A 22,832-nucleotide genomic window follows, 5' to 3' on the forward strand; every position below is an offset into this window, starting at 1 on the left:
TAAAGTATATGCATAAACCCAAATAGATAATAAAAGTGTCCTATTCTGTGTCCTAAACTCCTAAAACATTGGTTTCATTTTAGAGCAGTCAATTTATGAAAGAATTCAATTAAATCTGTATGTGTGTGTGAAAAAATTCAGATGTAACCCTCTTTGTAATCATTAACATTTTCAAAAGTAACTGTAATTTAATTACACATTTTTTCCTCAGTAACTGTAACTAATTACAATTACATTTATTTTGTAATTAAATTACATAAGTCTATTTCATGTTACTAGTTACTCCCCAACATTGCATATTTCTGCCTCATCGTTTGACCAAAATCCACATTGGATCGCAGTCAGAAGTTATTACAAACACTCAATAGTGATTGATAGTGACATTCAAGTGGAAGTGTTGTATTAATCTCATTAATTGTCATGTGTAGCTTGAAGCTAATTGCAATTTCTCCATTACCCATATACGATTATATTTCATTATGTATATTATCAGATCACATAAGTTTGTAAGAAACTGTTTAATTTTCCAAAAAGATTTTTAATTATATAATGTAACACATGCTGATCAGAGGGATGTGGGTGGGATGTAATGCCAGAGTAAAGTATAATGCAATATAATACAATCTTTCTATCTGCTGAATATAAATTTTTCCATATTCCAAGCTTGCCTGCTGCACTGGGGACATCACATATATGTGCAATTTGTGAAAATTATGAAAATAAATCTAGGAATTATTTGATTTGTCAGAAGTAACTAAGCTGTTTTATGGATGGTAACTGTAATATTATACTGGAATCTTATTAGTAATTAGTTACACTACTAGTTATTGCAAAAAGTAATATTATAACAGAAACTAAATTACTAGTAACTAGTTACTGCCAAACACAGTTGGTTTACAATGGTGAAATTACAATAAAGAAATACACATTCTGACGACGTGAAATTTATAACTTGAGATTTAATTATCATTTAATTGTAAGCTACTCCTTCCATTTTTCCACCTCAAAACTGCCATTTTCCACTGATAAAGAAGTTTGTCCTCTGAAAATATGTACCGTTTTGTCTTATCACAGAACATTTGTTGTAAATGAACCCATGCACTTGGTTATAAACTGCTCTAATGTTTCCATAATTAAGGATCTAATGCCACCACGTGGTTGAAAATGATAATGCAGCGCTCCTTTTACTCGTGAATCTTAGGCGTGACCCTGAGCTGACTGTCTGATAATAGGCTATCAGTACAAGATTTAGCCTTCAGTTTTTCAGGAGATATAATAATAAAAACGAAGATAATATTGTGTTATAATTTAAAACAATAGATTGCAGGAAATGCTAACAAATCCTATGGATTATTTAATCTACAATGTGACATAATACAGAGGTCTCATATGTCTAGTAATGCAACTCATGCTATCTTTCATGTCTTTCTGAGCTATTTCTAACCCACTTTGTTCAGACACAGGAACTTTTATTATTTATTGTGCAGTCTTCGCTTCCTTCATAATTGATGCTTGCTTTGCCTGCAATGGGCATTTCTAATAGGAGCTGGAACTGGATGTGCATATACATGTAGTAATAAATCATTGTTAAATGGGGCTACATGGGCTTATTTATTATGAATAAAGAAGTATTTTACAATTTTGTAATTCTTTATGCACCCACAACTACATCACATCAAGAATTAGGCCTACTCTGACATGTTTGTATGTTACTGTCAGCTAAATGGGTATCATAGGTCGTGCTGGTGTTAAAAAGTATTTTGTAAATCTTTTTTATTATTATTTATCAAATCATTAAATATGGCTAGACATATCTGAATATGTTCTAAAGTCATTGTAATTATTTTAATTAAAAAATGACTAATAACTAAAATAATATTGACAAATATTGAGATACATTTGATATAGATAAAGGCATAAGACAGCCTTTTAATCTCAAGGGACCCTTAATAGTGCTGGGAGGGGCTCTCCATGTCCTACTGCTGCTTTGGTGGTGCTTCTGCCACCATATCTTCACAAATTTATGTAAAATTAATTATAAAATACAAATGCGCAGCATATAACATACCATTTATATACGAATTGTGAATACTGTTATTACAGGGAAGACAGAGGTTATGAAATTGATGCAGTGATGACAGACTATTCAGATAAAATAATCCATATGATATTATTCGTGCTTCATATAGTTTACTGTATCCAGTGATATACCAGCGCTTCCAGTAACCACCGTCTTCTGATGTAGTCTACCATAAAAAATGAATATAAATCATTGCGAGCTGTGCATGAACGGGCTGCACCACTGCTGAAAAAGGGGGGAGACGCAATTAGTCACCTTGTAAGCTCCTCACCGTTGACAACCTCCTGTACATTAGAGCGGGCGTGCGACAGCCTTTCACTTGGAACTGCGCGTAAAGGGACAACAGCAGCCAATCTGATTGAACACGCACTCTTTCCCTCAGAGCGCCGTTCTGCTGACTCAGTGCCTTATCAGAGCGAACCGGTTCCTCTCCACCGAACAGACCTGAGACGCACCAGTCAACGCAACAACTCCAGCCATGGCCAAAACTGCGATCGGTAAGACAAACCTTCCTTCATTTTGTTCGTCGGTCCGTGTCTCTTTGATGCTGGGAGGATGCTGAGAGATGCTGAGAGATCCGCGCACAATAGACCCTGATGCAGAAAAAAACAAAAAAACAAAACAAAAAAAAAAAAAAGAAATAAGGGTAGATGAGGGGGGAAATGATTTTACAAATATTTTCTGATATATAAATCTGCTTTATCTTTTAAACCCCATGCTGTTTTATTTTCAAATATGGCTGTGCGTTTTGGGTGCACCCAGGCTGCCTACTCACTTCTGCTTAGAAAAAAATGGAGACATCTTCATAAATGAGAAAAAGCATTAAATGCTATTATTACAGTCTTGAAATACACTGGAAAATGCTTTGAAAGCTCAAAAAAGGATTTTCTTACAATGACAGTGCACCTGCCGGCTCATGCATCTCCAGCATAATGCAGAAGGACCCCACCCAAGATCCAGCTCTGTGTTTCAGCCTTCAGAAAACCCTGTAAAGCCTAGCAATACCTGACTCAGAACAGTTTAAACCTTTTGACATCCTCTATGCATGATGTTTTTATCATTTTTATAAAATGAACTAGGTGTGGCCGGTGTATTAATTGCCAAGCGAAGCTAAAATAGGCAAATGCAGCATGGTAGTTAATGAATCAGGGTGTTTGAAATAGCTTATTGTTTTTATCAGTGTGTGTATGTTTATTATATAGACAAAATTCCTTAATTAAAGGCAGTTATCACAAATTACATAGTAGGTAATTGGTTTATTGTCAGTGGTTTGGACTGATTTGGGAGCATGACTCATTAGCTGGTGGGTTTATTAACCTCGTACAGACTCTACTGGCTGCATTTTTAATTTATCTAATTTATAATGGGTAACTAACAACCTATTCTCACACCTTCAGTGTATTCCTGTAACATACACAATCTACCACCACACATCAGATTTATATTTAACACAATTGATTTTTACAAAACTGATTAAGTGCAAGTTTTTGTGGATGTGCATGTGCATCCTTTCGTTCGCACCATTTCTAGCGCCATATGAGAGGCAGACTGCAGCATCAGATGATTGATGTTTTAAATGGAAGTGTGTCAGGGCTCGAGTCGTCTCGCCGGTAAGCATGTCTCAGTGCTCTGTTGTGATTCTGGATTATGTTGTAGGCGGCCAAACTGGGGCATACCATAGAAAAGGTGTGCGTCGGCTTTTTTTGCATCTTTGCGAGATGCCTACAGGGCAGGGCACTGGCCGACTGTGTCTGAATGTCTCTGTTTTAGCTTTTAAAATGTTAAATGACACCTTGGAGAGACATTTATTTGGAAAACCAGTGTAGTTAATCCTAGCATGGAATGCAATGCAATTACACAGAGCTGAGTCTTTAGGATATTTCATTTCATTTCACAGAACACACAAGAAATGCACCGACAGATGCCTGTGGGAATCCTCCCGCTAATGAGAAAGAACATGTCAATCAATATAATCAATACACTTGGAATATTTATAAGGCTTTAAAAGAGCCTGCAGAAAGACCTTGGTGTGTTTGTCAGCAACATATCCTCTAAAGTCAACCAGTTCAAAATAAGAAAATTAGGTCTTAGTCTGTGCACAATCAGCTCTCTTATTATGACTCATCTAAAAGCATGGCTTATTTAATTAGACTCTCAATTAGGCATTTGAATTAATGATTGGATCATTGGCCATAATATCAAAAGTGCATTGGCAGAAATGCATATCATATATCAAACCAGAGTTGACAGGTGCCTGTCTTTGTCCTATATACTTTATAGATCTTCTCACATATCATCTATGATTACTGGATATGTAAGGGCAGTATCACTAATCCAATCAAGCCCCATTAATTATGCACTTAACAGGAAATTCAAATATACACATTCAGCAAAGCTGCACAACAGTGGAGTACGCCCATGCCATTGCATTTTAAAATTAATTATTTTCTTTGGTTTTAAGATCAACTTTATATGATATAACAACAGATGATATTTCCTGAATACTGAGAGCTCATCTGGAGGGGCATTTGCCCGTGCAGCTGCAGTGGACAGAGCAGAAAGAGAGAAAGAGAGACGTGGGAGGGGCCATTATTGATTTCCAGGGTGGGCATGCTGATGCATTATCAAACAAACCACACAAAGGACTTTTCGCTTGTCCACTGGGCCGTAGAGCCTGATAGCAAATGTTAAGCAATGCACGTTACTTCATATTTAGTGGTGCTGCAATACACTGTCTGTATCACTGTAGTGCATGATACGATGCATTAAGAATCAGTCAAGATAAAGAACAGAAATGAAGAATTACTTAATGGAAAAATAAATAATATGATTGATAATTCATAATTAAACTAGATTGATAGATAAATAGATGTATACTTACAATATAGTATGTGTGATATAATATATATGTAAAATTGTGCATTAAAGTAAGATATAAAAGAATCAGTCAGGACAAAAAAAAGTAATATGAAAATTATACATAAATTAAATACATATATTAATATATATGTATATATAATATATTGCATATATATATATATATATATATATATATATATATATATATAAAAGATTAGATTAAGTGATTTATTCATTTCAGTGCGTATGTAAAAAATAGTACATGGAAGTATGATTTATAGAAAACAGTTATGCCAAAATACAGAGAATTACTTTACTTTATTGTATTGTTACATTCTTAATCAGTGTATTTTAATTTTTTTTTTTGGACCAGTTGCCGCAATATCTACATCTTAAGCCAAGGGTGTGGTCTCCAGGCAGTGAATGCTTTCTTAATTACAAATCTGATATTTTTCAGTAGAAAACTCTCAATTAGATCAGCGTTTTGCACACATACAGACGCAGTCGTGTGTGTGAGATCCTTTTCACCTGCTCAACAGCCGGCTGACCTGAATTACTTGCTTCAGTGAGCTGTCTATCGTCCTTATCTCACTCTGACTAGACAGCAGGAGAGAAATGCTTACCGAGGTCTGGGAACACTCAATATCGCAGCACTAAACCTTCATCGCCACCCCCTCAATTTACCGGAAGAAATGGTTTGCTCCAGTAATTACTAATTAAAGCCCCCTACACCAAAATCAGCCAGCCAGAGGGCTTTTAATCCTGCCGAGAGTGAACACAGTGATTCTCTCACTTCTTGCTTATCCTCGGTTTTCTCCATCCTCTCTATTTGTGAGGGATTAATAAGCTCGTCAGGGAGCGAAGAGGGAGTTGATCAGATTTTTCCAGGCTCCTCTGGGTGGAGAATGAAGAAAGTAGGTTGGTGCTGGAAAGCAGCAGTCTGAAATCTAGCTGAATAAAACCCCAAGCGTTCACGGTTTGATAACATCAGCACAGCGCTGCTGTCAAGACGTTGATTTATAACTTAAATGCACTGGCCTTGATAAACGCTGCCTTGTGTGTTCAAGGAAAATCAGATATATTAATATGCTTCATGTAGCACCTGCCATCACTGATGTTTTGTGATTTAGGCTTGTTTGCACTTAAGCATTTAATTCTGAAAAAGAAAAATGATTCGGAAGTTGGGGATGAGGAATGGTTGCGGTAGGATCAATGTAGCCGTTTTGAACCGCCATCTGGAAATCTGTCTGGCCTTGTGTTTTCTCTGGTCTTGCCGACTCACTCCCCGCACACACCCTTAGTAGTCGGAATAAAAATGGATTCCAATAAATAATGTAACACTGAAGGCTGGGCGGTGGGGGATGGTGGAGCTTGTGGCGAACATTGTCTTGAAGGAAACCAGAGCATGTGAGGACACGGCTGCTGGTTTTTCCTTAGAAAGCTCAAATGAAAACATAGTGCTGTTAAGGCTAGCTTGCTTTTATTGATTTATTGATTGATTTAATGTTTTTGGACTCAGTGACCCCTACCCAGACTCTTAGCCACACCTGGGACTCTCTATTACTTTAACAGTATTCAAATATAAAAAATATAAGTTATAAAAATATCAAACATTAATATATGATTTTAACATGACCTATCTATCTATCTATCTATCTATCTATCTATCTATCTATCTAGCTATCCATCTATCTCTCTCTCTGTAAATTTACAAACACTTCTATATTATAAATTTCTATAAATGTATACATTTATATAATCAATATTAAAATGTATTATTTATATATATTGTTATATTTTATTAATAAATTGTATATATATACATATATATATATATATATGAACTTATTAATTAATATTACACACACTATAATTGACTATAATTGTTACATTTTAATTTCAGAAATACAGTACAATAGCTTTCAATAATAACATTCTACATGTATAGTATGCAGATTAATTTAGGCGTAATAATAATAATAATAATTATTACTATTATATATATACTTTTTAATTAACTAAATATTTCTTTCTTTTTAGATATTTTTTATATTTTTATATACAATAAAAAATTCTACAAGTGTTATTAGTATTGTTATTAATATATATTAATTAGTTAATTAATATCACACACACATTGACTATAATTGTTAAATTTTTCTCATAAATACAGTACAGCAGCTTTCATAACATTCTCTATCTATCTATCTATCTGTAGTATGTAAATTAATTTAGGTGTAATAATAATAATAATAATAATAATTACTATATATATATATACAAAATTTGTAATAACTAAATATTTTTTAGTTCCTTTTATTTTTACTTTTCTTTGTACTTTTTTAATATACAATATAGAAATTTCTAAAATGACACACACACACATTATAGTATATTATGTGATTTTTTTTATATACGTTTCTATCTATAATTATTCTTAAGCTCCATATTTTTCTTTATATTTTATGTTAGTCTCACCAAATTTTATATTTTGTTTTATTCAGTGTACCTCTGGTTGAAAACCTAGATGATTTGGGTTATTTTCTGCAACATTAACGATGCAGTTTCGAATAATCATTCATAAAACAGCAAGAGAGAATCTGGGTCAATACTTTTGTTTGATGTGTCTCCCCGCAGCATACAAAGAGAAGATGAAGGAGCTTTCCCTCGTCTCCCTCATCTGCTCCTGTCTCTACCCAGAGGCACGCAAGACCGTCATGGGTGAGTTTGAAGGTAGGAAATGAAAATATTATACCGATAATGAGAAGCAGTGTCGAAGGAATTTACAATAATGTGCTGTACTTTATAGTGCTCATTCTGTGTGATCTTCATGATATAACTTTTTATTGGCTTATGTGTGTACAAGCAATACGCGTTTATTATCGTAACAGCTAATATAGATCAATAAATGTCTGATAAATGTTCAGGATGACTGTATAACAAAGTTATACGAGCTCATTTCATGAGCAGAAGGTGTTTTATTGCATTTATCCGGATGCTTAAACCCCACGAAAGTGTAAAGGAATATTTGCTGCATGACATACTGCAGTTTCTACCCAGCATTTATTTAACTTTATGTCTTGTGTGTTTAGACATGGAGGTTAAGCCCATTAACAAGCGGGCTTCTGGCCAGGCCTTTGAGGTCATCCTGAAGCCACCCTCTCCCATGGCTGACAGCTCCTACAGCATCACTACACCTCCCAAAAAGAGGGACATGTCCCTGGACGACATCCAGAAGAAGCTGGAGGCAGCAGAGGACAGGAGGAGAGTGAGTTAGCCATTCATTTGTATTATATATCTGTGTATATAACTAATGTTTGACCATTTGCATTATATTTATTACACTTTATAATGTGAACTGATAAACAGATGATTACTATGACTACTACTATGATCACTCTTCCTCTCCAGTCCCAGGAGGCTCAAGTCCTGAGGGCCCTGGCTGAGAAACGTGAGCACGAGCGGGACGTCCTGCTGAAAGCCATGGAGGAGAACAGCAACTTCAGCAGGATGGCGGAGGAGAAACTCATCATGAAGATGGAGCAGATCAAGGAGAACCGTGAGGCCTATCTTGCAGCCATGCTGGAACGACTGCATGAGAAGGTACATATAACTTATAGATAAAACTTTTGAAAAATGCAAACCGTTTGGAGCCAAGATTTTTTAAAAAAGCGGTCATCGGATGCCCATTTTCCACAAATTCATATGATTCTTTAGAGTCTTAATGAAAAGTCTATAACATACTTTGGTTAAAATTTCGCAATGGTAGTGTAAAACAACACCCTTTTTACCTTGTCAAAAACAGCTGTGTTCCATAGACCGTAAAAAATATGGACGTAGTGTCCGTGACGTCACCCGTAGGTTTCTGAAGTGCATTTTTGAAGCTCTTAGTGGGCAGGAGTCGGCTGTCGCCATCTTGGAATCACGTCACTGCATGTCACTCCCGGATAATCGAAAATGGGCAAAGAGGCGGGACGTGGGTGGAGTTGGTTGCTAAAATCACGCCCACCTAGCGCAACGGTGGTGACAGCAGTGGCAATCCACCTGTCACTCAAGTGGCCACGCCCTAAATTATGCAGAACTTTAAGGCTTAATATAATTTAAACGGATGAGTTATAAAAAAAAATTTACTCCCCTCACAGTTGACATGAAGGTGACCAAAATTAGCTATATAGACCAAAACCACTTTTTGTACAAGGCTGTAAACATATTTTTTTCTGCTGTAAAGTTGGGCATTTTAACATGGGGAGTCTATGGGATTGACTCCCTTTTGGAGCCAGTCTCTAGTGGCCAGTCGATGCAGTTTAAGTACTTCCGTGTTGGTTTCAACAGAGAGAGTGGAGGTTGCCGCTTGCTCTGTTCACAGCGGGCCATTTCAGTGCATGCCCCTTTAAATGCTAATGAGCTCTGCTCACCACACCCCTCTTATAATTTTAGCAGCATCTGTCACGGAACTAATTAGCAAATTATTAGGAAAGGTGATTTGCAAAGATTCATAAAAAAAAAAAGTATACTCTGGAGGTGAAGCTGGATCACGAATGATTTGCACGATAGACGTATTAAGGAGATCGGGGGCACATTCCCTCAAAAACAAAAGTAATTTACTTTTAGTAATTTAATCTTCAGCAGCTCAGATGTCAGGAGTAAATAACAACTGCTATGTTCATTATTACATCCAACAACAAAACACCTCAATTGCTTAGGAGACATTCTTGTCTTCACCTGCTCCAGCGTCGAAACAATGGCGGACTGTTTACAGCTCACTCAGGGCAGGTGTGTGATAAAACGCTAGTGTCAATCAACAATCGTGGGAGGGGCCTGCAGAACTACGTCACTCTGCCAAGAATCTGTGAACGGCTTGTTCTGAGAAAGTGGGGATTTTAAAAAAAAGCACTGGGTGGATTTTTATTATTATAGGGTGATTGTGTACACACACTGCCAACACACATTTATATTCAAGTGAATTTTGCATCCGACGACCCCTTTAATGTTTTTGAAATGCTGCATATATTATTGCTATTCAATTAGCTTATTTCTTTATTTAGTGTATTTTAAAATGTCATTTATTCCTGATGCAAAGCAGAAAAAACATTTATTATTATCAGTGTTGAAAACTGTGGAAGCCCATTTCCTCCACTGAATAAAAAAATAAAGTTACATTTTATTTCACAATTCTGACTCTTTTTTTTTTTTCTGCAGTTGTGAGTTATAAAGTCAGAATTGCAAGATATAAACTCACAATTCTGAGAAAAAAAAGTCAAAATTGTAAGATGTAAACTTGCAATTGTGAGAAAAAAAGTCAGAATTGGAGTTTATATCTCACAATTCAGACTTTATTTCTCAGAACTGTGTCTCTCAATTCTGAGAAAAAAAAAAAAAAAAGTCAGATTTCCGAGTTTATATCTCACAATTCTGACTTCATAACTCACAATTGCGAGTTTGGACTTTATAACAGAAGTTTATATCTGTGAGATAAAAAGTCACAATTAAATAAATTTTTTATTCATTGGCGGAAATGAGGTTCCATAGTTTTCAACATTGAAATGAATAAAAAAATGTTTTTTGAGCAGCAAATCAGCATATTAAAATGATTTCTGAAGGATCATGTGACACTAAAAACTGGAGGAATGATGCTGAAAATTCATCATTTGCATCACAGGAATAAATTGCACTTTAAAATACATGCAATTGTGCATTATTGAGTCAGAATTGTAAAATATAAACTTGCATTTGCAAGAAAAAAATATAGAATTTTTATTTTAGTTTATATCATGTAATTCTGGCTCTATAACTCTATAAGTTTATGGCTCACAATTCTGAGAAAAAAAGGTGTGGACTGTCAGATAAAAAGTCACAATAACCTTTTTTATTCAGTGGCAGAAATGGGCTTCCATAAGAAAAAACAGTTGTGATGTTTTAATATTTTATGCGTAAGCAGTGATAATTTTTTTTTTTAGGATTCTTTGATAAATAGAAAGTTCAGAAGAACAGCATTTATCTGTAATAGAAATATTTTGTAAGAAATTATGAAATTAGGAATTTTACATTAAAGATAAAACAACCAAAAATCATGCCATCAGTTTCTGATTCTTTGTCACAAGAGGGCGCTACAGCACAATAAAAGTCAGACAAAAAGCATTTTTAAACAAGAATGGTCTTCATTTTCATCAACAGTATGTCAACTTTAAGCTATAAACTATAATGATTATGTTAATCAAATTAGTGTATTATTTCTCTATGCGTTTTCAGGAGAAGCACGCTCAGGAGGTGCGCAGAAACAAAGAGCTGAGAGAAGAGTTGACAGCATGAGCACATCTCTCTACACCCACTGTCCCATCACCCCACACCACCCCCCTCCCCATACCTGCGACCTCCCGTCCCCAGAGAGACCCCCTCTCAACCCGCCACCGCCACCCCATGTAGAAAAGAGCCTCTGGCACCCCACCCCCTGCCCCGCCCCACCCAGACGAAGGGAATCGACCCTGCCCCCCTCAGCAACAGCATCCTCCCCAATATAGTCCAGAAGACAAAAGGAACACCATTTACTCCAGAAAAAAAGAAATGTTTTTGATCAATTCGAAACCAGTCAAAGTGGGTGTGGTTTTTTTGTAAATACTTCCTATTTGTTTTATATGAGACGATGAAGAGTATTGCGGTGTGCCATTTTATAAGTTTCTCTCTGTATCTTTCTCTTTTAGTGGATGTACTTGTTTCCTCTCTCTCTCTCTATCAGATCTACTACGGTTTCTCTTGTACCAGGCTTTGGTGTTTGTGAGTTTACTGGCTAGCAATGTCTTCTCTAAACCCAATGATCATTTTAGTGTCTCTATGTCCATGTGGAGAGAGTAAAAGCCGCCACAGTACAGTAAACACAACTCTAACCGGTCACTATCATAGCATTTACAACAATCTCTAGCTCTTTCTTCATACATTGATCACACACACACACGCACACTGTATCAACCCAGTCAGCATGATTTAGTAAAAAATGACATTGCTTAAGAGAAGCTGCGGTTTGAGCCACGCCAAAGTCATGTGCCATCTCCCGACCCGTGTTTGACCATAGTCTGGGTTGCATTTTTGCTGACGGCGTAACATCGGGTTAACCTTAAATTCTTAAGAAGTTCTCAATTCTGATTTTTCAAAGATTTAGGGGATTTCAGAGGGGGATTTCAGGTGATAAAAATGGATGCTGTGTGTAAGTGTGTGTGTGTGTCAAGAGCAGTGTGGGTGGACGGTGTTACCATGTGCCATTGCTCTTGTGCAAGTAGCTTTAATGTCACAAATCTGCCCACCCTCATATTTCTCTTCCAGCTGTGTGTTTGATTCCCTTCACACATGTAACTTTGGGAGCATAAGCTGTGGTGAATAAAGGCTTGGGGTTCTTGGAATGAGAATATATCTGTCTTTGGCTCCGTTTTTATTTCATACAACATACATTAACATAAACACATAATTTCACTTCAAGTTTAACAGCTTTGCTGTAGGCCACAAAAACGTGAATAACAGCCATGTGAGATAGAACCTGACGTGTACTACCCTAATTTACCAACAGATGGCAATACATCCCTGCTGAAAAAAACAATAGACAGCATCACAAAATTTGTAATGGTTTTACTGTTTATAATGGGACTTGGTATTGGTTTGAATAGAAACTGAAATGGACCCTGTTGGTCTCTACTTCTAATTGGTCACCTTCTATTGATGGCTTGTTAAAACCAATAAATCCTATTGGAATATACGTCCTAAAACACACTACAGAAAACCATTTGTTTCCACTACATTTGTAGTGGTAGTTCTATTGTTTTTTCAACACGAATTACCTCACAATAGCATACCACTAAACTATTTCTCCATAGTATTGGATTTTATGGATAGAATACATGTATGACTTAGTAAATTTGCTTTCAGAACGTGCAGTATGCTATACAGTGTTTAGTATGCTATATAGTGTTTCGACTTCAGCTTTATGGATAATGTAATGAAATGACACAACGCAGATACTGTATGACTCGTTATTGACTTTCAAAAACTGAAAATGTAACACAATTATCACGTGGTAATGATATTTTAGGATATTTTAACCTTTTATTCAAAGATTACTTATTTCCCTTATGAAAATTAACCATGTTTTTACTACAAATAAAACCAAGAAACCATGGTTACTACCATGTTAACCACAAATTAACCATTGGTTTGCTACACTAACCATAGCTCAACTGTCCCTGGTGAAAAACCAGCATATGCTGGTAGGTATGTTTTGATGCTGGGATGCTGGTTAGGTAGGTTCTGATGCTGGTTTAAGCTGGTCCTTTGTTGGTTTTTGCTGGTCCTTTCCTGGTTTTTGCTGGTCAAGAACCAGCATAAACCAGCTAAGGACCAGCTTAAACCAGCATCAGAACCTACCTAACCAGCATCCCAGCATCAAAACATACCTACCAGCATATGCTGGTTTTTTCACTGGGGGTGGTAGGCCTATTTGTAGCAAAACTGTGGTTATACAAATGGTTTACTAGAAATTATACAAATTAATACACTTTTACTATAACAAAACCATGGTTAAGTTTCGTAAGGGTTATTGACCTTAAGTAGCCCTGCCCCGTTTTAGCACTGCGTTTGTTGTCTTCTGTCTTCCGGTTGTATTTCCACAGTGATCTTACGGATTTATGAATGAACCACTCGTTTTAAAATCTTCCTGGTCTACTGACATTTGCTTTAAAGATTGCAATGCTCACGATGACTTTTGTTAACTCTACAATATATAAATCCACTTTACTGCGATGCCATAGAAAGGTGGAAGTTCAAGGACAATATTTTAAAGATGGTGATGCACTTATTTCTCTGAAGAATAAGGTCAGTATATTAAATATAAGGAAGTAAGCCTATTAAAGCTCTATTAAAATAACAAGAAGACAACGTGCAGTAAACGGCAAAATTGTTTAAGATAATACATTAAAAAATATAGTAAGACACACCAATCTGCAACATCTAAGTAGCCTGTTTAATTTAAAACATGGTCTAGTTATTGGTATAGGACACTAGTAGTAGTTGTTCAGAATTACTGCATACCTATCCACAATATGGCCTTTTATTTTTTGAAACGATATGCAAATAAGCATACTTTGTCATTGCTTGACCTAATTATGTGACAGTAAATGTTTAACTCAGCGAGTGGCATCATCTCGGATGTAATTTTGTGACAAGTTTTGTGTAAAATCTCTAATCAAATAAGTAAAAATTGTACTTTTCATTAAGTGTGTTGGATTTTGTCATATTTCTAGCACAGTATGCTCTGTTACATACTGTACGTTTTGACAAATGTAGTAGGTCATCCATTATTTTATGCATGCGGACAATTTGCATACTGCATAAACAGTATGAGTAGTTTGCTACTCCAAACCTAGCCATTACTGCTACATTATCTACTTAATATTCCAGGTTTAGCAAATCCAACCACCTCTGGGGGCAATGAGGGGGAAAACATGCGATAAAAGCCTCTAAAATAGATTTAACGGCAGCTAGAGAAATAAAGAAGTGTGTTGGCAGAGTGCAGTGTGTAGGTGGGAATCTGTTTTACGGCTTTGGCTGGCAGTCACAGTACCCGTAGTGGCGTGGGAGTGCACCACACCAGGAGCTCAGTGAGATGCTGTGATTGCTTTGGGACAAAGATGCACTGTGCGGCCCTCTCCTCCCACTTTTCCATCTCTCCCGTTCCTTCTCTTCTCGCTCTGTACCTCTCTCTTTCCTCGCTGTGCAGTCCAGGCCAGCCAGGCTGCCATTGTCCAGGATATCCCTTGGCTGTTAATGGCTTCCTGGATACATAGAGAGGCCACAGAGAGGCCCCTGGGCCGTGTTTGATATCAGTTCAAAACGCACGCATACAGGCACTGGTTCAAGCCCTATAGAAATGTGCAGTGCCTCATCTCGCTGGCATGAAAGGAACTATTCATCCCCAAAGCATTAAATCACACGTAAGGCTTATTTATGTATATCCACCTGTGAAGAGCGAGGGTGACTGGAACATTTCAAACTCGCTGACAATTCCGGATGATAAAAACATGAACGTAGTTTTCTTTGACTGTTTACATATAATGTTCTCAGACTGTGAGGTTTGACTTAACAACATTTTGATTTAGAGGTCAGTAATTATGGTCATTTTGTAACAACAACAAAAAAATGTAGTCATTTAGATTGGGACTACACAAGTTATACATTTCTTTCTAATGCCAATAAGCTGATAAGAATTTTCATGTAATGGCTAAAAATTAAAAATGGCCAAATGTTAAAATTATATTATAATTTACTATAAAATTTAATAAAATTATAAAAGTTTTTTTTCATTATTTAAATACAAATTTCAAATTAATAAAAAAAACGAAAAAAAAAATTATTAAATAATTAAAACTTGTGATAATTATTATCTAGTAATGGTCAAGGACTTAAAAATGTTGTAATTGTATTAATTATAAAATTAAATAAATTATCTAAATAAATGTCAAAAAAATAAAACAAAAAACTAAGTCATTTTAGATGCCACGTCTGAATTTATGCATCACATTATAATGTACACATTTGTCAAAAATGCACAATTTTTCAATATCTGATACAAAAAAACTGATAATAATTTTAATGTAATGGCCAAAAATGGAAAAATAAAACTGCCAATATTAAAATTATATATTAATTTTATTCATTATAAAATGTATTATTTTTATCTAAATAAATGTCAAAAATATTACATTATATTATTATTATTATTTTATGTTATAATTATATTATTTATAAAATCATTTTTTTTTTATTTAAATGTCACCAAAGAAATAAAAATAAATAAATAAATAAAAGCAACAATTTTAGATGATACATCTGAATTTATGCATCACAACATTATTTTCAATTTTCAACATCTGGGTGATACAAATAAGCTGATAATTATTTTTATGTAATGGCCAAAAAAAAGGCCAATATTAAAATAATGTTATAATTATATTATTTATATTTTTTTTTAATCTAAATAAATGCCAAAACAAAAACTAAAACCAATAATTCTAGATGTTACATCTGAATGTATGCATCACAACAATATAATGTTAAGTATTAAAAATAGATATTCATTTTGAGATTTGTCAAAAATGCACCAATTTTCAGTATCTGATACAAAGCTAATTATTTTTTAAGTAATGTCCAAAAATTTACAAAAGGCCACTGTTACATTTGTTATATTATTTCTAAAATTAAAAATTTTATTAATAATAATAATTTTAGATGTTACATCTGAATTTAGGCAATATTATAATGTACAGTATGAAAAATAGATACTCATTTAGAGATTTGTCAAAAAAACACAAATTTTTAATATCTAGGTGATACAAATAAGCTGATAATTATTTTAATGTAATTGGCCAATAATTAAAAAAATGGCAAATTTAAAATTATATTGTAATTATAATAATTAATAATTAAATAATATAATAATTATTATTTTTTTATCTAAATAAATGTAAAAAAAAAAAAAAAAAAAAAAAAAAAAAAACTTTTAAATGCTACATCTGAATTTATCATCACAAACTGTAATGTACAGTTTGAAAAATAGATATTAATTTTGAGATTTGTCAAAAAAGCGCCAATTTTCAGTATCTGGGTGACACAAATAAGCTGATAATTATTTTCATGTAATGACCAATAGCTAAAACATGTCTAATATTAAAATTATGTTATCACTTTATTAATTATAATTTTTTTTATCCAAGCAAATGTCAAAAATTAAACAAAAAACTAAAACCAATAATTTAGATGCTACATCTGAATTTATGCATCACATTATATAATGCACAGTATGAAAAATAGATATTCATTTTGAGATTTGTCAAAAATGAACTAATTTTAAATTAAAACCAATTATTTTAAATGCTGAATTTATGAATATTAAATTCTGGTTCCATTAGATTTGTTAAAAATAACATTGTTGTGATACCACTATATTTGCACTTGTAGTTTTGAATGTATCAATGACAGTGTCAAAAATGAAAACAGGACATGAACACACAAATCCAGGCATATTAGCTACACATATCATTTTATTACAGGAAAGTCACACAGGTTAGTGAGGGACAGGCAGAGTACCGCACCACACTCTTCCAGTACTATCTATTCCCCTACTCTGATTTCAATTTGCCAGTGCAAATTCCCTATTACCACAAACAATCTGCTTTTCCAAAACACTCCTCAAGTACAGTTAACTAACAGAGAGAGAGAGATGATTTGGTGCACGAAGGGGAAACATATGCACGTGAGCAAACCTCTACGAACAAACCCAAGAGTGCCTTTGCTACAATTAAATTAGTGCAGTTCTGAGAGATTGTCTATCTAGATTGTCTCTGAAAAGGTTCAACAGTGGTCTGTCCCTGCAAACAACAAATCGGAACATTTGAAACAAATAAACACACACCGCAGGTCACTGACCAAAATGACTTATAAATCTTTATAAAAAATAAAGTACTCATCAAGTTCAGCTGAGGAATACAGATTCAGTTGCATAGGTTTCATACATATTTGCAGAAGGACGTTGCAACATGAAATGTCACACAACTATATTGCATAGTTTTTCAAATGCATGGAAACGCTGAACAGATTTCCTCAAAAAATGTCAACAAATGCTGCCTTTTTTTTCTGAAGGAGACAATGGATGCAAATATGTGTTTTGTGTGATTAAAACACTCCTTTACTGTCTTTAATAAAATTAAAGGGATAGTCCACCCAAAAAAAGACAATTCTGTCATCATTTACATTTACAAAAGAAGATATTTTGAAGAATGTTGATAATCAAATAATTTTGGGTAATTTCCATACAATACAGTTGAAGTCAATGGAACCCAAAACTGTTTACCAACATGCTTCAAAATATGTTCTTTTGTCATCCACAAAAAAAATACAAGATAGTAAATGATCACAGGATTTTCATTTTTGAGTACACTTTCCCTTTAAATGGATATCTGCTTTGAGTTTTACTCCATTACCAGTTATTCAGTGATGCATCTCATCTGGTTTTGCTCCAAATGACCTCTCTCTCTATTAGCATACCTTTCTCCACCGAGGGACCAAAGAACTAGATGTGCGAGGACCCGACCATCTCCAGAACACATTTGTGCTCAACCTGAGACAGGACCGTTTTAAAGACAGGGTAATTGGAATAAGTACATCAGATCTGTATTCGCTTTTTCCCTTTGTACAAGTCTGTCCATCTCTTCAAAATTGTCAGATGTTACCAAAAAAGTCATTTCTAACTGACTGTCTGTCCACAGAAGTTCAGAAGGCCCCTATTTCCATGCTCCAAGGCCTGTAGGGCTTCCCCAGGCTGCTGGAGGGAGTCGCGGGGCCCAGCGAGCTCGGGGACAGCAGAGGAAAAGCACTCAGCGGGAAGGGAAACGCCGACAGGCTTGAAAGTGACGTCAGAAGGGGTGGAGAAAGCTTGGATGTAGTAGGTGGTGTGAGCCCAGGGGGCAGGGTGGTACTGGGCGGCACCCGCAGCGGTCCTGTCTGCCCTGCCTCGGTAATCACCGTGCCAGTCAGCCTGCTGGGGGCGTGCGGCTCTGTGGAGGAGGAGGTGGATGGAGACGAGGAGGAGGGCGATGAAGAATTAGAGGATGGAGGGCTGCTGGTGCTGCGCGGGAGCGGCGCCCCCTGCTGCTGCTGCTGCAGGAGGAGGTGGTGGGCCAGGTGTCCGGGCGGCGTCCCGAACGCAGAACCCCACGCCAAGTGGCCCAAACCCGAGTGAGCTTCTCTCTGGGAAGCGTAACTGTTCAGGTGCGAAACCAGGCGGATGCGAAGGGGGTCGGTGTTGTCCAGGCCCTCGATGATACTGAGGTAACGTGCCGTCTCGGCCAGACATTCGCGGAAACCCAGCCCACGGTAATCCATGGCCAGTGCGTGAGCATCAAAGTAACCTGTTTGAGAGAAAACGAGAGCTGTTGAGCGTTCTGATCTGATAATGATTACAGCTTACGAAAGGAAACACCGCCGTTCACACTGGGAGTGGTTGAGAGTGAAACTGAAATGATGCTAGATAAACAACCGAGATTAAAAGACGCTTTACACGTCTAGCTCATCCTGTTTCAACCGTGCGGGGGTTAGTAATTATTTTCACTGTGGGAATTTCCTTAAGCAGGTTCCCAAACACTGGATGATCTCATAATGCAAGGTTGCATTCAATAATAAACCTTGAGACTTTTTGGTATAATAACTTTTAGTATTTAGAAATCATTAGAAAATATTATTATGCACAAAAGAGCATTGGTTAATGCATGTTTAAGTAGTGAAACATTTTAGGTGCATACAAGCATATACTTATTGTAGCTGTAACATAATGCAAATCTGAATATATATATTAATGCTTTTTAATCAAGTTTATACTCAAAGTACATTTTCTAGTTATTAAAAAAAATCTCACCTTTTCCCCCAGCCGCATGAAGCATCTTTAAATGATCTACGGTCATCTGTAAAATTTCAGCTTTTTCTAGTTTAGCAGAACCCTGAGAACAAGAGAAAATGTGTTGATGAGTTATGAGGTAAGATTATAGATATATATTGCATGGCTCAACGGCAAATAAGAATGTTTGCGAAGATAAAGATTTTTATTTTTAATCTATTTCAAAATCCACATGCAAATTTCTTTTTCTATCTTGAGAGTTGCAAGGAGTCATTGTCACATGACGTCCAAATAGCTAATGCATGTTTTATTTAAACATTTATTAATTTAAATGTTGATAATATTTGATAACAAATCCGCTTCACTGCTTTTTTTATGAAGTACTAGTATAGGATTGAGCCCAACTAATGCCATTATTTCCTTTTTCAAGACGTTCAGCTATAATGAGATTTTAAAAATAATCTCTCGACATTTACAGTAGCTAGACATTTGATTGTGAGAGATGTGAGACAGCAGGTGTTGTGACTGACACTCACCTGTTTCTCAAAAGCGCTGGGCACCAGCCTACGCAGCTCAGACAAACTGTTATTTATCCGGTCCCTGCGGCGCTTCTCAATGATCTGAACAGATTGAGAAATCATGATTAACAGTCATTCAAGTGCAGTAAAGTCATTTGTTTATGTACTTTTAAGGGCTTTATAAAGAAAAAAATGCTCTTACCCCTCTGCGACGTTTTCTCGCTTGCACTTGAGAGGTTGTGGATGGAGACATTGATCCGAGTGGAGAATTCACACCGCTTTAAAACAAAATATGCTGATTAATCATTATGAATTACGATATCGATTTTCTAGTTAATTTTGCACATAATTCTAATGTCACATGCTATTTAAAATTATAATCTTAACATTTGTTTGCGATGCAAATTAAATGTGCGCACATTCAATGTTAAGATTACTTTCTTCTCCAGTTTCATTACTCAAAAATACGCAAAACGACCCAAAATAAACAAATGACAGCTAACTTACGCATTTTCGTCAGCGCTCTCCTTCTCCACCTCGATATTCTCATCAAGCTCGCTGTCTGAGGAGCTAAAGTCGTGATTTCGCTTCATTTTTCGTCAATCTTACAGAGCGTATCCGCGGCGTGTGTCAGGTGAGACAGAAGTTCATCCGTATGAACCGACAAGCTTTCCCACGGTATCATTTCAACGCCGCAGCTCGCCAGGAGAGGCGTGGCTAAGCGCGTGGAGAGCCAATCAACATACACGTTTGAGATTGAGTGGCGTGTCGGTTGTCAACGTTCCAGTTTAGCCCCGCCCCGCTTTTTGAATATGCTTAACAAAGCGCCAATAGAACACTCGTCCGTGAGTGCGGAGCTCCGCCCACGGGTTCCGCCGGTGCTTGTGTTGTCTAGCCCAGCTGAAAGGAGTGGCTGGCCGGCTGTCAGCACGCGCTAGCCGTGGGAAAGTTTCTTAGCAGAACGCTGATAACCAATCAGGGGCGACGGCCGTCTCCGGCGCTGGAATGAATGGGGCAATTGGTTGGGGCGACGGGCGGTCTGCGAGTGAGCGTGTGAACCTGTAATCTAATACTAACTCATCCGAAGTAGTGCAGTGTGTACAAGGAAGCCACCAAGTCTAAATGTAGTCCACGAAGCTCAAACATACACCTTCTATGACGGCATTCCCAAAGGTACATTGCAGTTAAAACCGACTGGTCACTTTAAATCCGCTAATAAGTACACAGCAGAGTTTTCCAGTTGCAATAAGCACGTAAAATAGGCTACATTTTGTTTTTCTTATTTATTTTTACACTTTTACATTTTACAATTTTACACTATTTAAATGTAATAATTATATCTATCTATCTATCTATCTAGTAACATTTTTAAACAAAATATTAGCATAAAAAGTAGTTTAAAATAAATAAAAAATAAATGTACAATATAAATTCATAAAAATAAATTCAAAGGGTTAATATAAAACAGAAAAGGATAATATAAAACAGATTTTATAACGCTTGTAAATGTGTGTGTGTGTGTGTATATATATATATATATATATAAACATTATAAATTGATAAAATACACACATTAAAACAGAATTCAATATATATATTTTAATTTCTTGTATTATTATAGAGCTTTTATGACCTCATTTTCTATTTTCTAGTAATAAAATATATATATATATATATATATATATATATATATATATACATATATGTATATATATACATATATATATATGTGTGTGTGTATATATATATATACGTATGTATGTATGTATTCATATATTCATATTTATATATTTTCATATATATATATATATATATATATATATATATATATATTCCAGTACACATATTAACAGAAATACTATCTAAATTAATATAAATAAGCAATATAAATTCATAAAATACACATATTAACAACACAGAATTCAGAATGAAAATATTCTATATTCCATCTAAAATTTGTTTAATTTCTTGTATACTTATTATACATTTTTATGACCTCATTTTCTATTTTTTAGTAAATAAAAGTAAATTAAAATTAATATAAAAATAAATGTACAACATAATGATACAAAAAATAATTCTTGTATAATTATTATACATAGTGCTTTTATGATCTCATTTTCTATTTACATTAAATGCACTTTAACCTAAAATACCAATAAAAATTGATACATAACCACTGAATTGAAATTATATATTGATCTATATATTTTCAGTTCAAGTCTTCTGTAGTTTTGCAAAAAACAAATATCTGTAGCATTAATAATATTATTCTGACAGTCAAGAACTAGTGAGTGTGCACATCTGTGAAAAAAATGTACCTATTTCACACATTAGAGGCTCCAAGAGTTTTAAGAAGAGCTCCTGATAAAGCTAAAGATAAAGCTAGTAGACGTTGATGTGTGCTTCTGGCCGATACGCCGCAGCTGGATGCTTATCATCCCGTCCACATCACTCTTAATTATCATCGGTTCTGCATACATGAATGAGAGGAAGCTCTTTGGCTGATTTCATGTTGTTATTGCTACCAGCTTCGGCTCGACGGCATGGATGAACTTCCTCGTGTTTGCCTCCGACAGGGGTGGCAGCGGGGTGGATGGCGGGCCGTTGTGTTTGTACGCGTATGTGTGTTTTTCTATGTGCTTGGGGATGGGGGTGGCTCTTTCTGTCGCTGTAACTCAAGTTCGCAGTGGTTTCCCACGCTGTTATTTTCTACTGACGTTTGTCTTTGTTCTTGTGTCTCATCACATGTTGTGATTAGTGCTCCCTTTTGAAGGTGTGGGCCCACAACACAACAGTATTTCCCCCCACAAAGCATGCCAGAGCCTCTTCTCATTCCAAGCTTGAGGTTTTTGCTCCTCCGAGTGGGTCTCCATGTCGCCATGTTTTCATTTCAGACTCTTTATGTCCATGCCAAGAAGCCTAGTCTACCCACAAGGAGGGCAGACGA

General features: G+C 35.7%; 2 protein-coding genes across 3 annotated transcripts; one reads left to right on the forward strand and one right to left on the reverse strand.

Moving 5' to 3' along the window:
• Positions 1–2,309: 2,309 nt before the first annotated feature.
• On the forward strand, positions 2,310–12,338 carry stmn2b (stathmin 2b). 2 transcript variants are annotated; one of them, XM_051137532.1, is made up of 5 exons: positions 2,310–2,577; positions 7,577–7,660; positions 8,032–8,207; positions 8,351–8,542; positions 11,189–12,338. In XM_051137532.1, the coding sequence occupies exons 1-5, from the start codon at positions 2,559–2,561 to the stop codon at positions 11,246–11,248; spliced, it is 531 nt and encodes a 176-aa protein (XP_050993489.1). In that variant the 5' UTR covers positions 2,310–2,558; the 3' UTR covers positions 11,249–12,338. The 2 variants fall into 2 exon arrangements, with proteins under 2 accessions (XP_050993489.1, XP_050993488.1); XM_051137531.1 differs by having other exon boundaries at positions 2,315–2,577; positions 7,577–7,672.
• Positions 12,339–18,080: 5,742 nt separating this feature from the next.
• On the reverse strand, positions 18,081–21,145 carry hey1 (hes-related family bHLH transcription factor with YRPW motif 1). Its single transcript, XM_051137727.1, has 5 exons — positions 20,390–21,145; positions 20,085–20,160; positions 19,901–19,984; positions 19,386–19,467; positions 18,081–18,882 (listed from the first exon to the last, which is right to left on the reverse strand). Exons 1-5 carry the CDS (start codon positions 20,473–20,475, stop codon positions 18,245–18,247), a joined length of 966 nt encoding a protein of 321 aa, XP_050993684.1. The 5' UTR covers positions 20,476–21,145; the 3' UTR covers positions 18,081–18,244.
• Between the last annotated feature and the right edge of the window lie 1,687 nt (positions 21,146–22,832).

Source organism: Labeo rohita, chromosome 19 (assembly GCF_022985175.1).
Source record: "Labeo rohita strain BAU-BD-2019 chromosome 19, IGBB_LRoh.1.0, whole genome shotgun sequence".
NCBI classification, from domain to species: domain Eukaryota; kingdom Metazoa; phylum Chordata; class Actinopteri; order Cypriniformes; family Cyprinidae; genus Labeo; species Labeo rohita.